This window comes from Tachysurus fulvidraco, chromosome 1 (assembly GCF_022655615.1).
Source record: "Tachysurus fulvidraco isolate hzauxx_2018 chromosome 1, HZAU_PFXX_2.0, whole genome shotgun sequence".
In the NCBI taxonomy this organism is placed as follows: domain Eukaryota; kingdom Metazoa; phylum Chordata; class Actinopteri; order Siluriformes; family Bagridae; genus Tachysurus; species Tachysurus fulvidraco.
Window position 1 is genome coordinate 1,881,939 of NC_062518.1, and position 20,000 is coordinate 1,901,938.

Genomic DNA, 20,000 nt, shown 5'->3' on the forward strand with positions numbered 1-20,000 from the left:
CATGACACTGTTACACATGACACTTACACATGACACTGTTACACATGACACTGTTACACGTGACACTGTTACACGTGACATTGTTACACGTGACACTGTTACACGTGACATTGTTACACATGACATTGTTACACGTGACTGTTACACATGACACTGTTACACATGACACCGTTACACGTGACACTGTTACACGTGACACTGTTACACGTGACATTGTTACACATGACATTGTTACACGTGACACTGTTACACTTTACACTATTACACATGACACTTGTGTGAAGATATAAAAAGTAATAAAAGTTTTGAGTGAATCAGAAACACAATTTAACAGTTTTCCTTTATTCTTTTACCTTTCAGTTTTAAATCAGAGCTTCATTACCATGAATACTGAGTTAAAGCATGTAAATCTCTCTTTCTCTCTCTCTCTCTCTCTCTCTCTCTCCCTCTCCCTCTGAGCAGTGCTCAGCAGCAGGCGTTTCTCCTGGAGAACGTGCCGTGTAATAACGTGAGCTGTAAAGAAGCAGGACGCATGTTCCGCGTGCACTGGGACCAGTCGGACCTGAACGCCATCCCCAAAGCCGCCGTTGCCACGTTCTTCGACATCTATGAGGATGTGAGTCTTTTTCTCTTTTATATTCTTGCTCATCTTCAAGACATTTACATTATGGGCCTTGCTCAGAGGCTTAGCAGTGGCACCATGGTGGACCTGGGATACGAACTCATGACCTTTCGTCCAGTAGTCCAACACTTTAACCACTAAGCTTCCACATCTCTTTAAACGTCTTTCCTGTAAACATATTTACTAAAGTGGTTAAGACACTGAAAGCACCGCCAAGAATTGATGCAGTTCATCTTAATCCACTAGATTCACCACTGGTGTGTTCCAGACACCGTTTCTTCCATACAGGCAGCCAGAACTTTTTCTTAGTGTCTCTCCTGAGTAACGAGCGAGTGTGAGAGTCGATGCTCTGATCATGCAGAGAGCAGTGAAGCACGCTGGGTAATTTGTACTGAAAGTGGAGGTGTCTCTGGTGTTCAGTCCTGTTTCACAGCTGTAATTGTCCTTCCCTGGTGTGTGACCCAGGACCCGTCCTTCCCTCACGACTCTAACGAGGTAGACTGATGTTCTGTCCATGCCTCACCTGAGACCAGTGGGTAACCTCTCACCTCCACAACCTCCATATTCACTCTCTGGGCTTTAGCTGTGCACCAAATCCACCAACACCACCTGAGCACTTCAGGTCTTAGTGACGGTGTTTATTTCCAGCAAGATGATTTTTTTTTTTTAAATTCCAGCCCAAACGTAACAAACCAAAAGGAATTCATTCATTCATTCACTCTACCGCTTATCCGAACTTCTCGTGTCACGGGGAGCCTGTGCCTATCTCAGGCGTCATCGGGCATCGAGGCAGGATACACCCTGGACGGAGTGCCGACCCATCACAGGGCACACACACTCTCATTCACTCACACACACACACACACACTACGGACAATTTTCCAGAGAATCCAATCAACCTACCATGCATGTCTTTGGACAGGGGGAGGAAACCGGAGTACCCGGAGGAAACCCCGAGGCACGGGGAGAACATGCAAACTCCACACACACAAGGTGGAGGCGGGAATTGAACCCCGACCCTGGAAGTGTGAGGCGAACGTTCTAACCACTAAGCCACCGTGCTCCAGCAACAAATCATTTATTTATTTATTTATTTATTTATTTATTTATTTATTTATTTATTTATTACATTCCCACAAGGTTAAATCCATCTGTTAAAACCTGCCCACACACACACACACACACACACACACACACAAACACACATGCGCTCGGGTCAGCGAGAGTTATCACCAATATTTTCTCCAGTCCGTTAAAGACATCTGAAAGACATTTTGCTGGGACAGTCACGAGTGAAGATCGGTTAAATACAGAAAGGAAGCTGAGCTCACATTCGCTACTCGTCACGGTCTGACGCTCGCACGCTGCCTAATCCTCGCGCTTAACATTACCGTGAGGTTCAAGTGGCGCTACGTTATCAAGGCATGTTTAAACATAAATCATCCATAGAGCCCAATCCAGCATACAAATCCATCTGCATTTCTAAAAGGTTCCGGTTCACGATCCTCCTTCGGAAGAAGACTATAGTAGAAGAACACAGAAGGTGAGAAAAAGTGGCTTCGAGGCTTCGTGATCTCGACAAACCGATGGCGAGGCCGAGCGCTATGGGACCATGAAGTCAGACTCCAGGGCTATTTTAAATTAGAGAACAAGAATTTTGACGTCTTTAAGGACGCCTTCACCTACGCAGGGCTCGGTCCTGGACCAGAACAACCAGCTCTGGACCTTCCTCATAGGGTGGTCTCAGTATTGTGGTAGGGTTCCTCTGTACTCAGAAGCCCTGTCCTGACCTGTTAACTATAAAAAAGTGTGTGTGCATGTGCGTGTGTGTGTGTGATTTTAATTGTCCTTGGCTGGTAGATGGAGACATTTCCATGGTCACTAAGATGCCAAAATGTCCTCCTGTCTCTCTCAGCTCAGTTCACCTCATTTCACTAACTTTATTACTCCAAGCAGATAAAATTACAGCATTGCGAGTTTAATCAGTACGTAGCATGTCGCAATCAGCACAAATCATTTCAGATGTTACTACTGCAAACAGAATCATAAGGTCTAGACACGAAAATAATGCATGTATTTGGTGTGTGTGTGTGTGTGTGTGTGTGTGTGTGTGTGTGTGTGTGTGTGTGTGTGAGAACATGATGTGTGAAACAATGTGATGTACAAAACATCCATTTAAAGCAGACAATGATTTAATAGATGACAGAAATTACAGGTTAGCGTTTATACAGGGTGTGTGTGTGTGTGTGTGTGCGGGCGTGTGTGTGTGTGTGCGGGCGTGTGTGTGTTTGTGTGTGTGTTTCTGCCTGCACGCACAAGCAAGTGGTCATGACCCCAATCATCTCGTATCACAGAGGGACGGACAGCGTTCCTCATTGTGTCCTCTGCTGGCTCTGTGTCTGTCTAACACTGTTTCTGCTCTCACTGCATTCAGAACAGCATTTAGATCGGATTCTGATATCAAACCTGATCAGTACTAATCCCATATCTGATCAGCACTAATCCCATATCTGATCAGTACTAATCCCATATCTGATCAGTACTAATCCCATATCTGATCAGCACTAATCCCATATCTGATCAGTACTAATCCCATATCTGATCAGCACTAATCCCATATCTGATCAGCACTAATCCCATATCTGATCAGCACTAATCCCATATCTGATCAGTACTAATCCCATATCTGATCAGTACTAATCCCATATCTGATCAGCACTAATCCCATATCTGATCAGTACTAATCCCATATCTGATCAGCACTAATCCCATATCTGATCAGCACTAATCCCATATCTGATCAGTACTAAGCTCATATCTGATCAGTACTAAGCTCATATCCGATCAGTACTAAGGTCATATCTGATCAGTACTAATCCCATATCTGATCAGCACTAATCCCATATCTGATCAGTACTAATCCCATATCTGATCAGTACTAATCCCATATCTGATCAGCACTAATCCCATATCTGATCAGCACTAATCCCATATCTGATCAGTACTAATCCCATATCTGATCAGTACTAATCCCATATCTGATCAGCACTAATCCCATATCTGATCAGTACTAATCCCATATCTGATCAGCACTAATCCCATATCTGATCAGCACTAATCCCATATCTGATCAGTACTAAGCTCATATCTGATCAGTACTAAGCTCATATCCGATCAGTACTAAGGTCATATCTGATCAGTACTAATCCCATATCTGATCAGTACTAATCCCATATCTGATCAGCACTAATCCCATATCTGATCAGTACTAATCCCATATCTGATCAGTACGAATCCCATATCTGATCAGTACTAAGCTCATATCTGATCAGTACGAATCCCATATCTGATCAGTACTAAGCTCATATCTGATCAGTACTAAGCTCATATCTGATCAGTACTAATCTCATATCCGATCAGTACTAAGGTCATATCTGATCAGTACTAATCCCATATCTGATCAGTACTAATCCCATATCCGATCAGTACTAATCCCATATCTGATCAGTACTAATCTCATTATCCGATCAGTACTAAGGTCATATCTGATCAGTACTAATCCCATATCTGATCAGTACTAAGCTCATATCTGATCAGTACTAATCCCATATCTGATCAGTACTAAGCTCATATCTGATCAGTACTAAGCTCATATCTGATCAGTACTAATCCCATATCTGATCAGTACTAATCCCATATCTGATCAGTACTAATCCCATATCTGATCAGTACTAAGCTCATATCTGATCAGTACTAATCCCATATCTGATCAGTACTAATCCCATATCTGATCAGTACTAATCTCATATCTGATCAGTACTAATCTCATATCAGTACTAATCTCCTATCTGATCAATATTAATCTCATGTCTGATCAGTACTAATCTCATATCAGTACTACTCCCAGATTATGAACCCGAATTTCACCAACATCTAATTTTGTTGATTAAAGTTGATTACAGATACGTTCAGTAGGAGGAGCTAACTGACCATACGTTCAGTAGGCGGAGCTAACTGACCATACATTCAGTAGGCGGAGCTAACTGACCATACGTTCAGTAGGCGAAGCTAACTGACCATACGTTCAGTAGGCGGAGCTAACTGACCATACGTTCAGTAGGCGGAGCTAACTGACCATACGTTCAGTAGGCGGAGCTAACTGACCATACGTTCAGTAGGCGGAGCTAACTGACCATACGTTCAGTAGGCGGAGCTAACTGACCATACGTTCAGTAGGCGGAGCTAACTGACCATACGTTCAGTAGGCGGAGCTAACTGACCATACGTTCAGTAGGCGGAGCTAACTGACCATACGTTCAGTAGGCGGAGCTAACTGACCATACGTTCAGTAGGCGGAGCTAACTGACCATACGTTCAGTAGGCGGAGCTAACTCTCAAACTCTATAAACTGGTCATTTTGGTTATAAGAATAAGCAGGAATGTGTGTAAATCTGGCAGGTTTGATAAACACAGCTCTTTATTCTGCTCCTAATTATAATCCACATTAGTGTGTAATCAGAGCGGTGTAGAACCTCACACACACACATTACACCATCTCTTATTGTCCTCAGCAGGCGCAGCACAGACCCCGGTGCATTAATGTGGGGTATTTATGCAGTAAACATGCGTTTTATTGCCGTGACGACAGCAGACTGAACTCCAGTCTAAATGTAAATGTGTAAATGTTTGGTCTTGGATCATAGGATTACTATTTTTTTAAAACAGAAAACCCAACCGAGAGCAAAGTCCAATTTGTGTGTGTGTGTGTGTGTGGGTGTGTGTGTGTGTGTGTGTAAGTCTATGTGTGAAACCTTTGAAGTGTGTTGTGGACTCAAATCCAAGACATTATTTCACTTTTTGCAAGATTTTTTATCTCGTATCTGGTGACACCTTCATGGCTTAGCGTGTAACACACACACACACACACACACACACACACACACACACACACACCGCTTTGATGTGATGTCTAGTAATGGTCCTGCAGAGTGCATTAACAATGCGAGAGTGTAACTATGGCACACAGAGCTGTGAGAAGCCCGGTGCATTGTGGGAATCTAAATTATGTTCTGCTTGTTTGTAGGGAATTTTGGACATGATCGTGCTGAGTCACACAGAGGGGAAGAAGGAGCTCACCATCCACGCCCTGAAGAACAACTTTGAGGCTGACGCTTATTTTGTCAAAGTGATCGGTGAGTAAACGTCGCGACGACGGCCGCTCGCTCCAAAACGATCCGTTCTTTATTTTTTTTTTGTACAGCATCTTGTCCTGATTTCATGCTTAATCCAGTTCCAATCCCAGTCCATAATAAGGATCAGTCTGTACCGAGCTTCAGAATGTCCAGCGTACAGTAATGTACAGACATTCTCCACTGATTCGCTAACATCCCAAATATCAAGTGCACAAAAATACCGTACACTATCAGTGGGCAAAAGACACGCCCGAACCCGCAGATCACCACGGCCACGTACGTGCATGTAACACGCCGTTACCTCGTCGTGTTAAAAGAGAGCGAAAGCTACCTTTTTTCTCTCCATCCATCCATCATAAACAGACTTCCGCGATATGTGATATTTGCTCTCTGGATGTACGACTTCATGCCTATCATCAGCATTTAGTAAAACACTCCACACACACTACATGAATCTGTTTGCACTAGAGGTCTTCTAAAGAAATGTCCCCGACCCGAAGCGACCCGAATCACTTTTTACCCGAACCCGACGTGCATAATTTATTTATTTATTTATTTATTTATTTATTTATTTTAAGAAAGATCCGACCCGAGACAAACCCCAAAAATTAAGCCGCCTTCACACCGCACACCACAAACGACCGCCGATAAACCGGAAGTCATTCATTTCCGATGGAGAGTCGCACGGGCGCCGCGTGAGGTGCCGACCGTCTGCGGATCCGTGATTTTCGGATCCGTTTTGAGCGTCGGATCCGTTAAAAAAAAATCGAACTTGTGCGACTACACCGCATCCGATATGCCGACCGGATGTGATGTATTCCAGTGTTGTCCGATCAGGTTCGTGTGCGCGAGGTGATAAGAATTATTAAAAAGTATTAATATTAATATTAACTTTAGTCATTTTTAATCTGTGTCAAAAACAATCTTTTTGTTTTAAATACATTGTTATTGATAAAAAAGTAATAAATTATCACTATTTATATTGTATTATTTTTAATGTTGTGTCCATGTTTCCTCAAAAATTATTAACGGTCTTTCTGGATTTATTGCGATCATATCGCACATTCCGTGCGACTTCCACTAGGGGCGAAATGCGGCGGTCGCGTCCGTTTGTCGTGTGCAGTGTGAAGGCGGCTTTAGACCCGAGTCAGACCCGACCCGACGGCGTTTTTTTTTTAACCCGACTGGACCCGAATGTTGCGTAACTCTACACTAAAGTAACCGCTACAGAGTGGATTCAAAATTGATTGACAGGTCTGTTTGAACGTAAATTAGCTTACCACCAGCCACATGTCACAAAGGACTCGAGTCGAGGCACACACACGAGATACAGTAGTTCGGGTCTTCTCGGGTCCGTTCGGTAAAAACACATTCATTTTAAATTACCCGAGACCCGACGCCGCTATTATTAAACCCGACCCGTGTCCGAGGTACACGTGAGACTTTTAGCCCCCGAACCCGCTCGGACCTCGGGTCGGACCTCGGGGTCTCGGATCTAAGTGGAATCGTGAAGACCTCTAATATGCACTTCGAAACAAATAGCAAGTTCGAAACATCCAAAATTTGCATATTCATTAAACCAGACACACAAAAATCAGACAAGATTTTAAGGAGTCATTTTTTTTTCTTTGAAGGATTTTGTTTTTTTTTTGTTTTTTTTTTCTTTTTTCAGTTTGGATTTGTTTTTGTGCGAATTCTGAACTTTTTAATATTCTTTATACATTCAAATCTTTCCCAAACCGAGGACCACGAGCACGAATGAGCGCGAACTGTATAGAAGAGAGTTTTACTCTCACACTCTTAGTGTTAATGAAGGAAAGACACATTCGAATTGGTTATTTGTTTGTTTGTTTGTTTGTTTGTTTGTTTGTTTATTTCCTCCAACTTCTGTCACCACATTTCTTTCCTACGAGTAACTCAGACAGTTCATGTTCTCCTGTCAGGGTTCTGTGATAGAGTGAAGGAGGGAGAGAAAAGAGGCCGCGACCCCTCGGTGCGAGTGTTTGTCGAACCCGTCATAACGGAGCTGTAAGGGCTCTCACTCCTCCTCTCGCCGTTGGTCGGCGTGGAAACGGAGGCTCTGGTGAACCTGACATTTTGAGAGCTGACATTTGCAAAGAGGGACGTGTCTTGTAAAAAGCCGCCTTAACGCCATTTAATCCTGCAGACAGTGCTTTTATTATAGTACAACACACACACACACACACACACACACACACACACACACACACACACCTGTCACTGGCTCTCTGGACTGGACTCAAATACAGAGAAGTGTTTGTGTTCGTGGGTGTGTGTGTGGGTGGGTGTGTGTGTGTGTGTGGGGGTGTGTGTGTGTGTGCTCTTGTTACGTATGACATTTGGTGCCTTATAGCTGGAAAGGATGTAACACTGACACACTCACCATTTTCCTCCCACTGTCTCTCGCCCTCCTACCCTCATCTTATCCTTCTCCACCTCGCTCCGTCTCTCATTTCCTCCTTCCTTCCTCCTGTTTTTCTGGGATAATGAGCAGTGGGAGTGTGTTACCAGTCGATGCTGTGATCGTGTGCAGAGGACAGAAAGCAGCAGCGAGGCACTCTGGGTAATTTGCTGTGAATTGCAAACTGCTCCCGGGCTGCCAGTACCCTTAAACCCCCCTCCTCACACACACACACACACACACACACACACACACACACACACACACACACACACACACACACACACACACACACACACATCACTACCACCACCACCATGCCATTACACACTGCCTGTCAAACAATATATGTGTATGATTTAGAAAGAACTCGTGAACAAGACACTCGCCCGTGTTGGAGTGTATAAATAACAGAAAGGTTGGGGAGTCGGTGGTTCACTGTGAACGCCAAGCTATCGTTCTGCTCAACTCATTAATCTAACATATTCACACACACACACACACACACACACACACACACAGACACACACAGCATGAACCAGACTTTCCATTCCCTCGAACTCTCCCTGAGCTCCAATTGTAAGCCTAATGGCTTCCTCTATCTGGACTTGATGTGAGAGCTGCAGCTGTGTGGACTGGAGGAAGTAACTCTAAAGTCTGTACATTTCTGTACGGTTAAATAAAAGTGTGTATATATACACACCGTGGCTTAGCGGTTAGCACGTTCGCCTCACACCTCCGGGGTCGGGGGTTCGATTCCCGCCTCCGCCTTGTGTGTGTGGAGTTTGCATGTTCTCCCCGTGCCTCGGGGGTTTCCTCCGGGTACTCCGGTTTCCTCCCCCGGTCCAAAGACATGCATGGTAGGTTGATTGGCATCTCTGGAAAATTGTCCGTAGTGTGTGAGTGAATGAGAGTGTGTGTGTGCCCTGTGATAGGTTGGCACTCCGTCCAGGGTGTATCCTGCCTCGATGCCCGATGACGCCCGATGAGATAGGCACAGGCTCCCCTTGACCTGAGAAGTTCGGATAAGCGGTAGAAGATGAATGAATGAATGAATGAATAAATATTCTTTGACTTGTTTTACGCCGCTGAGTCCGAACACACTGCATGTTATCGCTGCGTGAGTATAAATCAGCAGCATCAAAATTTGAGTGCTCTCAAAGGGCCATAAAGTGCAACGTATTTGTGGATGAACAGAAGCTGCATCAATGACCTCAGCTCTAAAAGCAAAATGTCGGACATGTGCAGGTACGCACTGTTAGGCAATAAGAGTCATTATACATCATGTTGGGTATGAAGACAAAATCCATCTTCGCATGCTTACAGGGTCTCGCGCTTCGTATCAGCCGCCGTGTTCCAGTGCTCCTGTCCTGAATGGGCTTGGGCATGTCTCATGTAACAGTCACAGGCTTGTTCAGTCCTAGCGTTGATGTGCAGACTTCATACAGCTGCCATGTCACACAACACCACAAGCAAATCCTCTGCACAATCGATCCAAACGCTCCCAATGACATTCTCGGAAGCCAAACGAACGTTGTAGGCCTTGACGCGTGCATCCTCCGGGACGCACAAAGCAGCCGCATCTTTTCAAACTGCTGCTCAAGCAACATCACAGGGCAGATTAACACTCTGAGGAAAAGGCTATCTGGTCCTGGTGTTGCTTTGACTGACAGGAGAGATAGTAATATCATCCTTTCCTCCCACAGAGCAAGGACAAATTTGCTCTTTCAGACTCACGACCGTAGGACAGCTGTGGCGTTGTCAGGATTTAAGCTCCCGATCTCCCGAATCTACGGCCACCGCTTCTGTTACTTTACTCCGAAGCAATTTTCTGTGCTGCTGCTGCTCCAGAAGACATACTTTATTTTCCAAATGTGTCCTCAGGAACGAATCAGACCTGAACATGTCTATAAGATTTTTTACACATCCTTAGTGACCTTTCTGTTCATCACGTTTTCACCTTTGTTAGGCGATGATGTTGACGACGACGAGTCGGATCTGACCCTCACATCCCTCTCATGAATTATGGCTAGTCCTCTGTGAGAAGAGCCATTTCAGTTTCCCACAATTTAGAAGGTCACGTTCAAGTTTAACGGGATATAAACGATTTCCTGTCGTTCTAAGAAACAAGCAGAGAAACCTTTCAAACATCTAAGCTGTCGAGTCTAAAGGGTGCGAACGGCATCGTACGCTTCTCTAGAAGCTAAGGGCCTTTTTACACCCGGTCACTTCGTGTGTTGTCTCTGATCCCATATCTATCTGATCTATTAAAACTGTCTCATTTACATCAGGCCACATAAACGACGCGTCTCGGCGAATCGGATATCGATCCGATCTTTCTGTTCCCGCCCAAAATGCTAATATATTTGCCCTCATTTCCGGGGTAACTGAAACAGAACACACTTTGGTGTACGCGGTTTTCAGAACGCGATCAAAAAGAAGACGTAAAAAACGTTTACGACGTTTATGCTACAAAAAACAACGTTTACTGTTTGCTGCGTTTTCGCTGGCGGCAGCAGCGCGTTTTAAGCCCCGACGAGACGCCTGGGTGAAAGATCACCTGCGAGTGACGTAGTTCCGTTTAGGAGGAGTTTAGCGCTGACGTATGTGACTCGAACAACCACATTCATTTACACCTGTCCAGTTTCATCTGTAACGCGTCCCAGACCACCTCCTGAAGGGGTTTGTACCATCGGTTTATATCCGTCTCCAAAACGTCTCGGAGGACATTTAGACCTGGTCTTTTTACCGTCGGGTAGATATCTGATCACAGAACACGCAGGAAGTGACCGGGGGTAAAAAAAACCCTCGGTTATAGTGCAACACTAGAACTAGTGTTTTTTAGCTGGATCCCTAAAGCCATGATGTCAGACTTTAGTGTTTCTCAGCACAAACGTAGCTCATGAAGGTTGATCTGAGTCAGATGCTGTAGATCAGAGAAACAAACCGCAGTGCAGGGAAGTGGGTGTGATGGATGTGGTGGTGGAGCACTGAGCAAACCGAACGGTGAAGCCAACAAGGGTGAATTAGGGAGTCCAAAGGAATAAGACAGTACTGATGACTCAACAGTGTGGCAGATTAAACCCTTTAGTCCAGACCGTGTGTGTACCTGTGAACCTGGGGGTTTGTTCTTCATAGCAGGTCTCTTGTTGTTCCCCGTCTCCCCATGTCAGTTCATGAGCTGTTAATAACTGTTGACGTTGATGCCAAGTGCAATTAATGGCGTTTTAATCCCAGTGCATACGTATTTAAAGAAACCGAAGGCCTTCACATAAAAGATTAATGGCTACGTGTTAGCTTGCTCAACCGTTAGCCTCAGCCCTTAGCTATCGTAAACCGTGTGTCTCCGTGTTTTCCAGTTACCTAGCAACAGTGTGTGTGTTTTTTTTTTTAGTGAAGGTATTGTATGTTAGTCTTTACATGTCAAAATCACACCAATTCACAAAGTGTGAGCAGGAAGCGGCAGCTCAATCTGTCTTTTGTTCATGGCTGCAGTGCATCACATACAACCACGCACATTCTCACACACACACACACACACACACACACACACACACACACACACACACAGTGTGGAAGAAGGAGTGGGAGCTCAAGAAATATAGCAAACGCCGTGCCGTTTCTATTTAGCATTAAAGACAGAATACAGATAGATATAAAAAAAACAGCCCATTGTGTGATCTGTTGTAATAAATGATTTTTTCTCTTTGCCTTTAAACTGATTTTGAATTCTACAAATAAAATGTGAACAGAAACAGAAAGCGTTTTGATGAGAGAAACGTTCTCGTTAACGCTCCCGTTATGGACTGGCCAACATTATCAGGCTCTCAAGTTTTAAAGACAGGCAAGAGTGACATTTTCAACCCCCAAGCAAAACCACTATCACCACCACCACATCCACCACCACCACCACCACCACCACCACCACCACCTAAAAAAAACTGTTTCACCAGGATCACTGACCACATTTTAACCAAATACAAAGTATTTTTTTCAATTTCCATTCATTAAGGTGTGTGTGTGTGTGTGCGTGCGTGTGTGTGTGTCTGTGTGTGTTTGTGTGTTTGTTTCTGTGTGTTTGTGTGGAGTGTGTGTGTTTGTGTCTGTGGTTGTGGAGTGTTTGTGTGTGTGTGTTTGTGTCTGTGTGTTTTGTGTGTGTTTTGTGTGTGTGTGTGTTGTGTGTTTGTCTGTGTGTGTTTGTGTCTGTGTGTTCTGTGTGTGTTTGTGTGTTTGTGTCTGTCTGTGTGTGTGTGTGTGTGTGTGTTTTTGTCTGTGTGTTTTGTGTGTGTGTTTGTGTGGTGTGTGTTTGTGTGTGTGTGTGGTGTGTGTGTTTGTGTCTGTGTTTGTGTCTGTGTGTGTGTTTTTGTGGTGTGTGTGTGTGTGTGGTGTGTGTCTGTGTGTGTGTGTTTGTGTCTGTGTGTGTGTTTGTGTCTGTGTGTGTGTTTGTGTGGTGTGGTGTTTGTGTCTGTGTGTGTTTGTGTGTGTTTGTGTCTGTGTGTGTTTGTGTGGTGTGTGTCTGTGTGTGTGTCTGTGTGTGTGTTTGTGTGGTGTATGTGTGTGTGGTGTGTGTGTCTGTGTGTGTGTTTGTGTCCGTGTGTGAGAGAGAGAGAGAGAGAGAGAGAGATTGACTGGTGGTGTTTATTGTGTTTGTTCCCTTTTTGTTCCCCTTTATCATGTGTAATGTTGCTCCCATATAAAAGTTCAGCACAAGCCCAGACATGTTTAGGGACATGATTGAGGACAATGTCCCGTCTAGAGACGAGCTGTTTCCTGTTGAGGTTTTGTTCAAACCCGCCATCGAAAATACCCTCACTAATGAATACGTTTTGTTTTTTTCATTGGTTGTTGTGTTAAATCTTATTGGCTGTTGTGTAGCCTCTTGTTTTGATTGGCTGATAACTGTCAGGCTCGACTAAGAGCTCCAGGGGAGACGCGCTCGTTTCCTGCTCGTTTCCATAGAGACGGCGGTGCGGACTGATACGTATCAGATGTATGTTAAATAGTCCGTTTTTTTTTCTGCGTGAGAAATACGATGTGTGTCGGGAGAGCGTGACAAAAGACCGACACGAGGGACTGTCGCTCTCAATGCGTCACGCATGACAGATCTGCATTTTATTTCTACACACAGAATAGAATTTAGCAAATTGTTCTGTACGTGAAAAAATATGTAATCACGACCGAACCGATTACGGAGGTCTCTCGTCTCACTCGTCGTCAACCGTACGTAGTGCTCATGACAAGGTGCAGGCAGGTAACACCGATGAAATATGAAGTAAAACCCGTATATTCGCCGCGTATAAAGACGGACTGGGGTCGATGCCCCTGTGAGCGTGATGATGGGTTTGGAACATGAACCTTCAATCGGTGGCTCGTCAGTCAATCTCGTACTGGATTTAGCTGATGTCATGAAGAGATGAAGAGAAAGCACAACAGCATCCGTGTGCACATCCGAAACGTTTTCACTCCCGGGTGTTTTTTTTTAGCCACACACACATTCGAACAAGAAACCGGAGTCCAATCTGTCGATGCGACACGTGTTGGACGCGCGTTTATATCGATACGTTTCCCAGTAACGCGGTGGAACATCACAGGTTTTCAAAGTGTAAGCGAAGCAATAGATTTTCACCAAGGAATCGATTCAGCTACAGGTTTCCTAACAGACTGCCAGTAGGACTGCAGTATTGTTTTAATAATTAACCCCCCTGGTGCGTTAAACCCAGGACATGCGGTACGGTAGGATCGGTTCGGTCTACAGACCCACACACACACACACACAGCCGAAATCCCTCGAATCGTTTGTTGATGAATATTTCACGATGTTCTGATCATTTTAAACGGTAACGATCGATCGCATTACGGCGGTGCTTTTTAATACGCGCTCGGCGTGTGTGAACAACACAGGAGAGAAGAGGGAATGTGTAGCTGAAGTGAAATCCTTCAGGTCTGCGTTCTCTGGGAGATCACGGTCCGCCTCACACCTCCAGGGTCGGGGGTTCGATTCCCGCCTCCGCCTCGTGTGTGTGTGGAGTTTGCATGTTCTCCCCGTGCCTCGGGGGTTTCCTCCGGGTACTCCGGTTTCCTCCCCCGGTCCAAAGACATGCATGGTAGGTTGATTGGCATCTCTGGAAAATTGTCCGTAGTGTGTGTGTGTGTGTGTGTGTGTGTGTGTGTGTGTGTGTGTGTGTGTGTGTGTGTGTGTGAATGAGAGTGTGTGTGTGCCCTGAGATGGGTTGGCACTCCGTCCAGGGTGTATCCTGCCTCGATGCCCGATGACGCCCGAGATAGGCACAGGCTCCCCGTGACCTGAGAAGTTCGGATAAGCGGTAGAAGATGAATGGATGAATGAATGAATGAATGAATGAATGAATGGATGAATGGATGTGGACTAATAAAGTAACAATCTGAACAAATCCGGTGTTATAATATTTTTTTTTTTACTTTTTAAGAATTTAATTGATAATGCTTACAGATGCACAGGTCCGATTCACCTGTAGAGGAACATCGCTGAACATCTGGGTTCTTCTGAAATCTACTATGATGACAATTCAGCCCAAGGAACTTCACTTTAGTTTATAAGACAGCTGTGGATGTTCTCTTAGCGAGGGAAGCATGAAAACCCAACAGAAACTGTAGAAAACTAATGATATACTATAAGCATTTCATCTTTGAACCCTTCATAAAAACCAGCTCATAAGCCCTTGACCTGCACATGGGGCTAATCATGACTCTTAGCACTTAAACTCTGCATTAGCGGTCAGCGCGTTATCGCGAGCCCATCGAGTCGGCCTTTCGATTTTAGCACGTTACTGGTCCATAAAACCGACCCTAATCACCGTCTCGTTCACGCCCGTGCTAACTCAAACTGGCGGTTCAATTAGGGCAGTTAATAAAGGGCAGATCGATCCAGGGGCAGAGGGAGTCAGGAGAAGTGCTCCGTTAGAGAACATGCAGCAGATGACAATTAGAACAGGACGAGAGATTGGGGTTTATAAATAACTGCACGACCCGACGTCCCACTCTACTGCAGCACAGAGACTGGGGGACTTGTAAAGGACTTACTCCTGTGTTGTCTTATGTAGCTCTGTGGTGTCTTATGTAGCTCTGTGTTGTCTTATGTAGCTCTGTATTGTCTTATGTAGTTCTGTGTTGTCTTATGTAGCTCTGTATTGTCTTATGTAGTTCTGTGTTGTCTTATGTAGCTCTGTGGTGTCTTATGTAGCTCTGTGGTGTCTTATGTAGCTCTGTATTGTCTTATGTAGTTCTGTGTTGTCTTATGTAGCTCTGTGGTGTCTTATGTAGCTCTGTATTGTCTTATGTAGTTCTGTGTTGTCTTACTGTATGTAGCTCTATGTTGTCTTATGTAGCTCTGTATTGTCTTATGTAGCTCTGTATTGTCTTATGTATCTCTGTGTTGTCTTATGTACCTCTGTATTGTCTTATGTAGCTCTGTGTTGTCTTACTGTATGTAGCTCTATGTTGTCTTATGTAGCTCTGTATTGTCTTATGTAGCTCTGTGTTGTCTTACTGTATGTAGCTCTATGTTGTCTTATGGAGCTCTGTATTGTCTTATGGAGCTCTGTATTGTCTTATGTAGCTCTGTGTTGTCTTACTGTATGTAGCTCTGTGTTGTCTTACTGTATGTAGCTCTGTGTTGTCTTATGTAGCTCTGTGTTGTCTTATGTAGCTTTATGTTGTCTTATGTAGCTATATGTTGTCTTATGTAGCTCTGTATTGTCTTATGTAGCTCTGTGTTATCATATGTAGCTCTGTGTTGTCTTATGTAGCTCTGCGTTGTCATATGTAGCTCTGTATTGTATGTAGCTTTGTGTTGTCATATGTAGCTCTGTGTTGTCATATGTAGCTCTGTGTTGTCTTATGTAGCTCTGTGTTGTCTTATGTAGATTTATGTTGTCTTATGTAGCTCTGTGTTGTCTTATGTAGCTGTATGTTGTCTTATGTAGCTTTATGTGCCATGATGTACACATACAAACTGTAGAACTACAAAGAATATGAAAAATAGTTCACTGTGACTCAGGGATGAATGATTTCCTGTCATTTTCAGTAGTAGACTGGACAGTGTTTACTTGCGTAATTATTGATCCTCAACCATAAGTTTACTTTTTTTTGTCCAGTTTAATGAGATCAACATTTTTTTGTTTTTTTTATTGTTTACTTTTCCATACATTACCAAACCAGTGTATAGAGTGAATAAATGGAGCGTTTATACTGTTTTATTTCATCTAGTGACAGATTATTGTATCAGAACGTTTTAATTTTTTTTAATAAACAGCATACTACTAATCTACTAGGTAGTGTAATGTTCGATAAGCCCCGCCCACGCTTCAATTCTATCTGTTGCTGTGATTAAGCGATCACGGTGAGACCTCATTCAAAAACAGTTGCGGTGAACCTGACGTTATACAATTAGAAATATTGTCTATAATATTAATTGAAATATGTACCAACGGGGGGGGGGCCATGATGGCTTAGTGGTTAGCACATTCGCCTCACACCTCCAGGGTCGGGGGTTCGATTCCCACCTCCGCCTTGTGTGTGTGGAGTTTGCATGTTCTCCCCGTGCCTCGGGGGTTTCCTCCGGGTACTCCGGTTTCCTCCCCCGGTCCAAAGACATGCATGGTAGGTTGATTGGCATCTCTGGAAAATTGTCCGTAGTGTGTGAGTGTGTGTGTGAGTGAATGAGTGTGTGTGTGCCCTGTGATGGGTTGGCACTCCGTCCAGGGTGTATCCTGACTCGATGCCCGATGACGCCTGAAATAGGCACAGGCTCCCCGTGACCCGAGAAGTTCGGGTAAGCGGTAGGAAATGAATGTACCAACAGTTTAGGATTTTTTTTGCTACTTTATTCCTGTGGTTATTAGAGCGCCCCCTAGTTTGTAATATATTTCAAGCAGTAACAAATCTTCTGTTGCATAACATTTATGGAGAAACTATTTCAGATTTCTTTATATTTTTTTTCACTTTATAGAAGTTTCATATAGTGTGTGTTTGTGTGCATACTGTTTGTGTTTGTGTGCATGTGTTTGTGCGTATGTGTGTGTGTGTGTGTATTTTTGTGTGTGTGCGTGCGTGTTTGTGTTTGTGTGTGTTTTTGTGTTTGTGTGTCTGTTTGTGTTTGTGTGCGCGTATGTGTGTTTGTGTGTGTTTGTGTCTGTGTGTGTTTGTGTCTGTTTGTGTGTGTTTGTGTTTGTGTGTTAGTGTCTGTTTGTGTGTGTTTGTGTCTGTGTGTGTTTGTGTGTGTTTGTGTCTGTGTGTGTTTGTCTGTTTGTGTGTGTTTGTGCGTGTTTGTGTGTGTTTGTGTCTGTTTGTGTGTGTTTGTGTGTGTTTGTGTCTGTTTGTGTCTGTTTGTGTGTGTTTGTGTTTGTGTGTGTTTGTGTGTGTTTGTGTCTGTTTGTGTGTGTTTGTGTGTGTTTGTGTGTGTTTGTGTGTGTTTGTGTGTGTTTGTGTCTGTTTGTGTGTGTTTGTGTCTGTGTGTGTTTGTGTGTGTTTGTGTCTGTTTGTGTGTGTTTGTGTCTGTTTGTGTGTGTTTGTGTTTGTGTCTGTTTGTGTGTTTGTGTGTGTTTGTGTGTGTTTGTGTCTGCTTGTGTCTGCTTGTGTTTGTGTGTGTTTGTGTCTGCTTGTGTTTGTGTGTGTTTGTGTGTGTTTGTGTGCATGTGTTTTTGTGTGTGTGTGTGTGTGTGTGTGTGTGTGTGTGTGTGTGTGTGTGTGTGTGTGTGTGTGTGTGTGTGTGTGTGTGCGTGTGTGTGCATGCGTTTGTGTCTGTGTGTGTGTGTGTGTGTGTGTGTGTGTGTGTGTGTGTGTGTGTGTGTGTGTGTGTGTGTGTGTGTGTGTGTGTGTGTGTGTTCCTGAATGCAGCAGTGGGTAAACTAAACAAGCTGAATGTGTTTCTGTCTGTGTTTTGATGCGTCTATAGACCAGAGAGGAGGAACATCTGCTCGCTGTGTTTCACTTCAGTTTCCTCAGGAGTTTTATTTTTAGAAAGCTTTAACACATGACATGACAGAAATTAGACTTTGACACGGCTCTGAGAAACACGCTCACAAAACTGACGGATGTCAGAATCAACAGAAAAAGCGAGGATGTCTGATGCTACGTTTCTCACACGGGATACGACACAGAGAAAAACGAGCAAAGCATTTTACAAAAGGGAAGAACTGCTGTGTTATTCACATGCAGATCAGCTCCTGGACCCAGAAGCCATAAATGTCGCCATAGTGACCGCTGCATAATCCTCATTTCTTTTACCTCAAATTTCCTCAATCTGATTTTTCAAGTGTTCAGTCCTTCGTCTGATCCACAGTATGTGCAAAGTGTTATAATAAGAGTGAGAAAGAATTAGCACAGAGATCAGCAAGTCAGCCATCATAGGGAAGGAGATGTGAAAAGAGGTGGAGGCATCATAAAGATAACATCGATAGGTGGAGCCATCATAAAGAATATTAGATTAAGAGAGGTGGAGCCATCATAGAGAAGGAGACGTGAAAAGAGGTGGAGCCATCATAGAGAAGATGGCACCAAGAGAGGTGGAGCCATCATAGAGAAGATGGCACCAAGAGAGGTGGAGCCATCATAGAGAAGATGGAACCAAGAGACGTGGAGCCATCATAAAGAATATTAGATTAAGAGAGGTGGAGACATCATAGAGAAGGAGACGTGAAAAGAGGCGGAGCCATCATAAAGAAGATGGCACCAAGAGAGGTGGAGCCATCATAAAGAAGATGGCACCAAGAGAAGCTGGAACAAATGAAGCGCCATCACAGAGAGGTCCACATTGTGTTCTGTAGCTCCACCTCATTGTGTTCTGTAGCTCCACCTCATTGTGTTCTGCAGCTCCACATCGTGTTCTGCAGCTCCACCTCATTGTGTTCTGCAGCTCCACATCGTGTTCTGCAGCTCCACCTCATTGTGTTCTGTAGCTCCACATCGTGTTCTGCAGCTCCACCTCATTGTGTTCTGTAGCTCCACATCGTGTTCTGCAGCTCCACCTCATTGTGTTCTGTAGCTCCACCTCATTGTGTTCTGTAGCTCCACATTATGTTCTGTAGCTCCACATCATTGTGTTCTGTAGCTCCACATTGTGTTCTGCAGCTCCACCTCATTGTGTTCTGCAGCTCCACATCGTGTTCTGCAGCTCCACCTCATTGTGTTCTGCAGCTCCACATCGTGTTCTGCAGCTCCACATCGTGTTCTGCAGCTCCACCTCATTGTGTTCTGCAGCTCCACATCGTGTTCTGCAGCTCCACCTCATTATGTTCTGTAGCTCCACATCATTGTGTTCTGTAGCTCCACATCGTGTTCTGTAGCTCCACATTATGTTCTGTAGCTCCACATTATGTTCTGTAGCTCCACATCGTGTTCTGTAGCTCCACATTATGTTCTGTAGCTCCACATCGTGTTCTGTAGCTCCACATTATGTTCTGTAGCTCCACATTATGTTCTGTAGCTCCACATCGTGTTCTGTAGCTCCACATTATGTTCTGTAGCTCCACATCATTGTGTTCTGTAGCTCCACATTGTGTTCTGCAGCTCCACCTCATTGTGTTCTGCAGCTCCACATCGTGTTCTGCAGCTCCACCTCATTGTGTTCTGTAGCTCCACATTGTGTTCTGCAGCTCCACCTCATTGTGTTCTGCAGCTCCACATCGTGTTCTGCAGCTCCACCTCATTGTGTTCTGCAGCTCCACATCGTGTTCTGTAGCTCCACATCATTGTGTTCTGTAGCTCCACATTGTGTTCTGCAGCTCCA

General features: G+C 44.3%; 1 protein-coding gene across 1 annotated transcript in view; it reads left to right on the plus strand.

Annotated features, from left to right (window-relative positions):
• Positions 1-20,000, plus strand: part of itfg1 (integrin alpha FG-GAP repeat containing 1) — a 137,271-nt gene that overhangs the window by 58,950 nt on the left and 58,321 nt on the right. The window contains exons 5-6 of the mRNA XM_047815298.1: positions 463-616; positions 5,706-5,814. Of these exons, the coding sequence (XP_047671254.1) occupies positions 463-616; positions 5,706-5,814 (263 nt within the window). The remainder of the gene's footprint in view (positions 1-462; positions 617-5,705; positions 5,815-20,000) is intronic.